This window comes from Hyaena hyaena, unplaced genomic scaffold (genome assembly GCF_003009895.1).
Source record: "Hyaena hyaena isolate Hyena2069 unplaced genomic scaffold, ASM300989v1 scaffold_1351, whole genome shotgun sequence".
In the NCBI taxonomy this organism is placed as follows: Eukaryota; Metazoa; Chordata; class Mammalia; order Carnivora; family Hyaenidae; genus Hyaena; species Hyaena hyaena.
This window is the reverse complement of record NW_024081979.1, coordinates 180,289-187,825: the sequence shown is the minus strand read 5'-3', so window position 1 is coordinate 187,825 and position 7,537 is coordinate 180,289. Positions and strand designations below refer to the sequence as shown.

Sequence of the window (7,537 nt, the reverse complement as noted above, 5' to 3'; positions counted from 1 at the left end):
CCCAGGCTGGGCTGGAGGCCCCGACGCTGCACCTCTGACCTTGTAGAGGCCGGGTGAGGTGTGTGAAGCTGCCGCATGGAGCCCAAGGCTTCAGCACTTGGGCCAGGAGCCTTTCCAAACCCTGTTCGCAGCACCGAGGCAGAGCTTCTGGGAGCCCCCAGGAGCCTTGGGCTGTTGAATAGGGGGAGCAATGAGCTGGGGGCACATGGGGGCACAGCGAGCCGCAGAACAAGGGGGCAAGGGGCTCTGCTAATCCTTCCCAAGTGCGCTTTGACTGTTTCACCGGCTCGTTGCCACACTCTTCTCTCCTGACTCAATCCCCACACGGTTCTCCGAGGGTTACTGTGGCCCAGGAAAGGCAGAAGGGCTGCAAGCCCCTTTCCAACCCACCTTCCCTCTGATAGGAAGGAGGTGGAAATCTCATAGAAATTGTCCAGCAGCTGCATTGGTACCAGGAGGTGTGTTTTTGTGGTTTATTTTGCTCTGTTTTGACCTAGACTGTTTGTTTAATGGGGGTTAGTCAGAGAAACTTGAAAAGAAGGTGGCAATCTTAAGACTTCCCTACCTCTCACCCCAGAGAGGAACCCTTGGGAGTCAGGCCCTTCGCAGGCCTGGAACGTGGTTCACGCATTCCTGGAGCATCAGCCTTAGTTCCCGGCCCGCCATTGTGGCTGCAGAGGGGTCCCTGGTGGGAGGTGAGGAGAGTCACCCCAGCCCCAGCCCCAGCCCCCCAACACGACGACGCCCAGCGACAGACAACACAGGCTGCAGCCCACTCAGACTTTTATTCAAAGATCAGGAAGTTCCGCGCCCGGGTCACAGGAGGGCCCCGGGCCCTCAGGAGGGGCGCCACGGCTTCCTTCAACGGTATTTGGAGGTCAGCACGGTGCTCACGGAGCTGAAGAACTTGTCCAGGGAGGCATGGACGGCAGGAGTGAATTCCGCGGGGTGGTGGGCGGCCAGGGTCACCAGCAGGCAGTGGCTCAGGAGCTGCGGGGAGCGGGGACGTCAGGGGGCTCGGGGGACGTGGCTGCCCGCGCTCCACCTGCTGGAGCCCTAGGGACGCTCTGCCCCCTTGCTAGCGGGGCCGGCGAGCCCTCCACCCCGGATGTCCCCCGGCGCGTGCTCACCTTGAAGTTGACGGGGTCCACACGCAGCTTGTACGCGTGCAGGTCGCTCAGCGCCGACAGGGCGGCGGGCAGGTCGTCCAGGTGCGCCGCGGCGAGGGCCAGGGCGTCCGCCACCTTCTTGCCGTGCGCCTTGACCTGGGCGGAGCCGTGGCTCAGGTCGAAGTGGGGGAAGTAGGTCTTGGTGGTGGGGAAGCACAAGAAGGTCCTGCGGGGGGAGGGTGGGCGAGCCAGGGTTAGGCGGGGCGGGGCGGGACAAGGACCGCGAGGGGTCGTTGAGCCCCGGATGCCAACAGGGGAAAGTTGGGTCCTCACCTCTCCAGGGCCTCTGCGCCGTACTCGCCACCATGGCCCCCAATCTTATCCCAGGTGGCCTTGATGTTGGCCTTGTCGGCGGAAGACAGCACCATGGTTGGTTCTTTCTGAGTCTGTGTCGGGACCAGAAATGTGCGGGGCCGCGAGCGCGCGGAGCTTTTATGCGGGGGGCGCGGGGGGCGCGGCGGCCCGGGCTGCGCTCATTGGCTGGCGCGGGGCCAGGAGGGGCGCGGAGCCCGCGACTTCCCTCCCTCTCCCGGTTGCGCGCAGGCAGAGGTGCGGCTCTTGGCGGCGCTCTCGGTTCCGGCCCCCGCGATTCTGGGGAGCCTACACAGGTTCCCCACTCGTCTGCCGCGCCCCCACTGTTGGCCCCCGACCTGGGGTATGTGCCGGTTGGGAAGGGGAGCACGCTATTTTCCAAAGTGAAACGAGCTACTGTCGCACCAAACTTTCCCCAGGACCAAGAGCTGTAGATTGTCCGTGTTAACAGTTAGGGTCAAGGAGATAATGCGGGGGGAGATCTCCAAGCCCTCCTTCCCCCAGGGGTGGGCAGGCGCTCCTAACCGGTGCGGGCCAACAGGTGAAGGCGCAGACGGTGGGTGCGGGTGGCGAGTTCGGCTCAGGAACGGTCAGGGCTAACCCTCCAGCGCCCTTCGGACTTGAGGGTCACTGCCGTGTGGGGCTCAGTGCTCCCTCCACCCGCCGAGATTGCTCTCTGGGGAGCCTTCCTCCTTCAGAGTTTGGAGAGCTGCCGGGGTCCACCAAGGTTCTGAGGAGGGAGCTAAGATCCCTGCCCGGTTGTGGCTGAGGCAGAGATCGACTCTGGCTGGGGCGAAGGCAAGGAACGGCTTGGAGGGGAGATGCGCAGATCCTGAAAGGGGCAGCTGGGGCCGGATTGTCAAGGGTCTGCCATACACCGAGCCTGTGTTATGATTTTACAAATTAGTTCAAGGACCCAGCGACTAGGGCTTTTTGTTTGTCGTTTTCTGTTTGTTTTCACATTGATGTGTGAGGCTCCTATTGCTCAGCGACATGTCCAGTGTGAACCAGCTCGGACATCTGCTCTGTGTGTCTGATTCTGGCCATCAGGAGGTCCTGCCGCAGTCTCCCACGCCACGAGATTCCGAGGAAGGGCAAAGTTTGCTGCAGACTGAGCATTGTGGGGAGGGGGAAGCACTGAGAGTCAGAGGAGGCCTGGCCCCAGACTCTGTTTGACCTCGGGCCAGAAACATGACCCTTGGGCGGATTCTTGCTCCGGGCTCCCAGCGGGAGGGCCGTGAGTGCGTGCGTGCACACGTGCTTCGGGGCGTGAGTGCGTGCGTGCACACGTGCTTCGGGGCTGGAGAAGAGCTGCTCGCGAGGGCCTTCCCTCACCCTAGCACCACTCCGCCCCACCCATTTCCCTGGCACAGGAGGGCAGTTGTTCTGTTCCAGCCTTTAGGGTCCACGCCCTCATTTCAGAGTTTGGATAGACCCAAGGACTCGTCCCGGGGTCCCTGGTTCTTTGTCCTCAAGGACTGGCGGCTGCGCCCTAAGATTCCAGGAGTCTGCATGCGGGACCTCTAACTTTTCTGCCCAGCTTCTCCGCCCACTGGCGCCCCAAAGAACACACACGTGCGGGCTCTGGCCATTTGAGGCCTGTTTATTGACTTGCGCAGACCTCAGGCCGTGGGGCTGGGCCTCAGCGGTACTTCTCAGTCAGCACCGTGGCCACGTGGGTCAAGAACTCGTCCCCCGCCGCGTGCGTCTCCACGGTGAGCTCGTCCTGCGGCGGGGGAGGGGGGGCCGAGAGGGGGTCTGCTTCAAACCGTTCCTCCGTTGACCCCAGGCCTGGCTGCCCGCGAACCCCACTGAAGCCGGGGCAGGCCCTCGGGGAAGTTGGAGGGGTGCACGCGGAGCACGTGCGCGTGCAGGGGGGCGAGCGGGCTCCGCGCGGCGCGCAGGTGGTCGACGTGTGCACGGCCACGCCCACCGCCTGGAGCCCGCGTGGTCCGTGGGTCCGCGGCTGGGTCTCGTCAGGGCAGACGCCCACGTGCTTGAAGTAGGTCTTGGTGCTGGGATAGACCGTGAAGAGCCTGATGGAGCAGGTCAGTGAGTGAGGAGGGTGGCCGCATGGGGTCCTGGCAGCGCCTGCACCTCCCAGACACGCGGGACCCCCCCTCCGCCAGCCTGGGCCGCCCCTCGGACCGGGCCCCAAACCCTTGTGTCCGCCTCCGTGTGACCCTGGAAACCCCGCCTCACCCACCTGAGCAGCAGCTCCGCCCCAAGGACGCCTCGTGGCGGGCGATCAGGGCCCAGACCTGCGCGTTGTGGGCGCTTGGGCGCTGAGCACGGCGTTGGCGGGGCGTGTTCTGGGGGCCGCGCCCGCCGCTCCCGCCTCCTTATAGCGGCCCCCACACATCCCCGGCGCCCCTCCCGCCCTTATCTGCGGGACCTTGGCGGGCACGTGCGACCGTCGGCCAGCTCGGGGAAATCACCTCCAGCTGCAGAGGCCACGGCCTGGGGTCGGGGGTCGGGGTGCGTGTGCCCGTGTGCGCGCGGGTTACCCACACTGACTCGGGCGCTGATGTGTGGAGCGCGCTTCAGCCAGACCCGGAATGACCCCCCTGCGGGCCGCGTGAAAGCCTCTCCAGGAGGGACCAGTGGAGGGATTGGGGGAAAGAGCGCAGGGCGGGAACCCCCTCCCCGCTCGGGACAAGGGGCGCCTATCGTGGGTCCCCGCAGTTCGGAGCTATGGCATCGGACTTTGAGGAGAAGGCCCCTGAGTGCAGACGAGCTGAGGGAAGCGACAGTCTTTGGGCGATTTGGAAAGCAGGGGAGGAGCAAACGCATGTCGACCCCTAGAGGAGGCCTGGGCCAGCCTGGGGCGGGTCTGCAGGCGCCAGGCCCGAGCAAGCGCTCTCGGGGCGGGGTGTGTGGCTCCGGGCCCGTGGTGGTATTGGGGTCGACCTTGGCCCTGCGGCTCAGGCTTTCCAGCCCTCCTTCCCGCCAACACTGAGAACGCAGGACCCACTCTGTGAGGACCCATCCTCATCCATTTATTGGGGAATCTCGGGAAATATTGTGGGAAGGTTCAAGGGCAGGGAACAGGTCGCAGCCCGCCCTCGGTCTGGCGGCTGCTCAGCGGTACTTCTCGGTCAGAACGCAGGACACGATGGACAGGAACTTGTCCCAGGCGGTGTGGGCATCGGCCGTGAAGTCGGCGGGGAAGTGCGAGGCCACCGTGACCAGCAGGCAGTGGGACAGGAGCTGGGGGCCAGAGGTCGGCTCAGGGCGAGGCCCGGGTGGGGTGCGGGTGCTCCGGGTTGGGGCGGAGCCCCTTCAGCCGAGACCCTGCCCCGCTAGAGCACCCCCCCCCGCCTCGTCCCCCACTGCCACCCCCCCCCCCCGCGCGCACCTTGAAGTTGACCGGGTCGACGCGCAGAATGTAGGCGTGCAGCTCACTCAGCTTGGACAGGGCGCCCGAGATGTCGTCGATGTTCTTGACGGCATCGCCCAGGGCGGCCACCACCTTGGCGCCGTGCGTGCGCAGGTGCGCTGAGCCCGGGTGCAGGTCGAAGTGCGGGAAGTAGGTCTTGGTCTGGGGGTAGCTGAGGAAGAGCCTGCGCGGGGGCGGGGCTTGAGCGCTGGAGGAAGGTGGTCTCCTGTCCACCTCTCTTGGATCCCTGCGTCCTCCTTGAGCTCGAGGACCCAAGTGGGACCTTGTCACCACCTGGGATCTGCCAGCAGGTGCAACACCTTCTCCACACCCACTTTGCTCTGACTGTGCCCCTCTCCTAAGCTCCATCCCATGGTCCCAAGGCTTTCTGCCCCACACCCCTGGCACCCAACCTTGCCCCTTCGGCCGCCTCAGCCTTTTCCGTGGCTTCCTTGCTCCCAGTTGGCCCTGCAAACCCACTGGAGGCCTCCAGCCCTTTTTCACCTCTCCGGCCACAAAAACCTCTTTCCCAACCCCTGACAGCACAGGAATGCTGGACTGTGTGCCAGAAGTAACGCCATCCGCCGCCACGTTGCAAGGAAGATGTCTTAGGGAAACCACCTGGGACCACCTTCCCCAGGATTAGAGAGGCTGCTGTTAGTGCCTGTAGATACTTGACTGCCTCCTTAGGAACTTCAGGTCTTGGAGGAAATGCATCCACACCCCTCTTGTGAGATCCTGGGCCTGTCCTTGCTCAGGACTCAGTGAGCTTAGGGTCAATCAGAAGTCTGTGCAATTCATCTGCCCACCTCACTGACCCCTCCTTAGTGACCCTTTCCTCAGAGAACCCGCTCCTCCCTGGCCCCTGTCCTCACTGACTCCACACTGTCACCCACGGGGCTCCAGCCCACCCGGCACTCACCTCTCCAGGGCCTGGGTGCCAATGGCATCCGCCTGAGTGGAGATCTTGCCCCACATGGACAGGATGATGTTCCTCTCAGCCTTGGTCAGAGACATGGTGGCGGCTGAGCCGGAGCTGGGTGTGCTCAGGACTGGCCTCTGTGTGCTCAGCCCCCAGGTTCCCTTTAAATACGCAGAGCCGGCGCGGGGCCCCTGGCTGTGGCCATTGGTCTGGAGAGGGAGAGGGCTGTGGGGGCGGGGTCTCTTATCAGGCCCAGTGAGGGTGGGTGGTCACCAGTCCCTGGTGGGACAGCTGCAGTGAGGGGCTATCACTCTAGTCTCCCCCCTGCTGGGCCACAGCCTGAGTCCAGGTTCCAGGGAGATAGGGGCCCAGCCTGGGCGGACAGTCCATGTGCCAGCCAGTCCAGTGACTGGCCTCCTATAACCATCGTCCCTGACTTCCCTGTCCTCGTGATGGAAGGATGATCTAGAACGTTTCAGGCTCTCACATGAGCACCGTCTCCTCCTTCCTTTATTTAAGCTTCTGTATTGTCACCTTACAGATGAGTGAATGGAGGTCTACAGAGGGACACTGAGGCCAGTGTCACAGCATGTGATGTCAGTTTCACCTTCAGACACTCTCCACCTCTGTGTGCAGCCCCTTCCTCCCCGGGATAAGGTTCTTCTCCCCCACAGGCCAAGTCCCTCAGCAGCTTGACCAGGGGGACTCTCCAAGCTGGGCACCCAGGCTGGGAGGAGGCTAGACTCTTCTTCACACAGAGCCTGGGGTCACGCGAGCCTACAGTTCCACCCGCCACTCGCGTCACAGCCTGTGCCATTTATTTCTCTTTACCTCCTTGCTTATTCCCTTTCCCATCTCCACCAGAAGGCAACTATTTTAATGTGCTTAATATGTTCCCTTAGTTATTATGTATTATTGCAAAGGGTGCGTGTATCTTAATTTAAATTATAGCTAGGGGTGCGTGGGTGGTTCAGCCGGTTAATCTTCCGACTTCAGCTCAGGCCTGCAGTTCAGGAGTTCAAGCCCCTGTCGGGGAACGTGTGATGGGAGGAGCCACTGAGGAAGCTCTGAGCACCCTCCTGCCCCTCCCCTGCCAAACTCCCTGCTCATACAAAGGCAGGGCAAGGTCCAGGACAGCCCAGCTCAGCTGCTACCTCTGGGCACATGATGGTTTTAGTGACGCGTGCTCAGTGTGGGACCCCAGTGAGAACATGGGTGAAGGAGCAAACAAAAGGAGAAAACTGTAACCCTCATCACATAGAAGTGTTGTTACCAGTTTGTTGCAATTGTGTCTAGCCCCTTCTTCTATTTATGGTTTTATTTTTTATTTTAGTTTTTAATTTTTTTCCCAATGTTTATTTATTTTATTTTTGAGAGAGAGAGAGAGAGTGTGAGCAGGGGAGAGGCAGAGAGAGAGGGAGACACAGAATTGGAACCAAGCTCCAGGTTCTGAGCTATCAGCACAGAGCCCTACGCGGGGCTCGAACTCACAAACCACGAGATCATGACCTGAGCCAAAGTCGGACACTTAACTGACTGAGCCACCCAGGCGCCCATAACGTGTATTTATTTTTGAGAGACAGAGAGAGAGGGAGACACAGATTGTGAAGCAGACTCCAGGCTCTGAGCTGTCAACACAGAGCCTGACGCAGGGCTGGAACTCATGAACCATGAGATCATGACCTGAGCCGAAGTCGGACGCTCAACTGACTGAGCCACCCAGGCGCCCTAGGAGAGCAAATCTTAAGCAGGCTC

General features: G+C 62.1%; 3 protein-coding genes across 3 annotated transcripts; all 3 read right to left on the bottom strand.

Annotated features, from left to right (window-relative positions):
- Positions 1–766: 766 nt before the first annotated feature.
- LOC120225164 (hemoglobin subunit alpha) lies at positions 767–1,597 on the bottom strand. Its single transcript, XM_039223409.1, has 3 exons — positions 1,443–1,597; positions 1,131–1,335; positions 767–990 (listed from the first exon to the last, which is right to left on the bottom strand). Exons 1-3 carry the CDS (start codon positions 1,535–1,537, stop codon positions 862–864), a joined length of 429 nt encoding a protein of 142 aa, XP_039079340.1. The 5' UTR covers positions 1,538–1,597; the 3' UTR covers positions 767–861.
- A 1,526-nt stretch (positions 1,598–3,123) lies between these two features.
- On the bottom strand, positions 3,124–4,274 carry LOC120225157 (hemoglobin subunit mu-like). The gene is given in 6 exon segments (XM_039223387.1): positions 3,124–3,207; positions 3,266–3,399; positions 3,402–3,517; positions 3,688–3,709; positions 3,712–3,758; positions 3,877–4,274. Coding segments are annotated over 6 exon segments (801 nt in total).
- Positions 4,275–4,466: 192 nt separating this feature from the next.
- Positions 4,467–5,933, bottom strand: LOC120225165 (hemoglobin subunit zeta). Its single transcript, XM_039223410.1, has 3 exons — positions 5,783–5,933; positions 4,840–5,044; positions 4,467–4,691 (listed from the first exon to the last, which is right to left on the bottom strand). Exons 1-3 carry the CDS (start codon positions 5,875–5,877, stop codon positions 4,563–4,565), a joined length of 429 nt encoding a protein of 142 aa, XP_039079341.1. The 5' UTR covers positions 5,878–5,933; the 3' UTR covers positions 4,467–4,562.
- Between the last annotated feature and the right edge of the window lie 1,604 nt (positions 5,934–7,537).

Coding starts and splice junctions, on each gene's coding strand:
- LOC120225165 (XM_039223410.1), bottom strand. CDS start 5,877: ATGTCTCTGACCAAGGCTGAGAGGAACATCATCCTGTCCATGTGGGGC. Junction 5,045..5,782: donor GGCACCCAGGCCCTGGAGAG/GTGAGTGCCGGG, acceptor GCCCCCGCGCAG/GCTCTTCCTCAGCTACCCCC. Junction 4,692..4,839: donor TCGACCCGGTCAACTTCAAG/GTGCGCGCGGGG, acceptor TCTGGCCCCCAG/CTCCTGTCCCACTGCCTGCT.
- LOC120225164 (XM_039223409.1), bottom strand. CDS start 1,537: ATGGTGCTGTCTTCCGCCGACAAGGCCAACATCAAGGCCACCTGGGAT. Junction 1,336..1,442: donor GGCGCAGAGGCCCTGGAGAG/GTGAGGACCCAA, acceptor CTCCCCCCGCAG/GACCTTCTTGTGCTTCCCCA. Junction 991..1,130: donor TGGACCCCGTCAACTTCAAG/GTGAGCACGCGC, acceptor CGCTCCCCGCAG/CTCCTGAGCCACTGCCTGCT.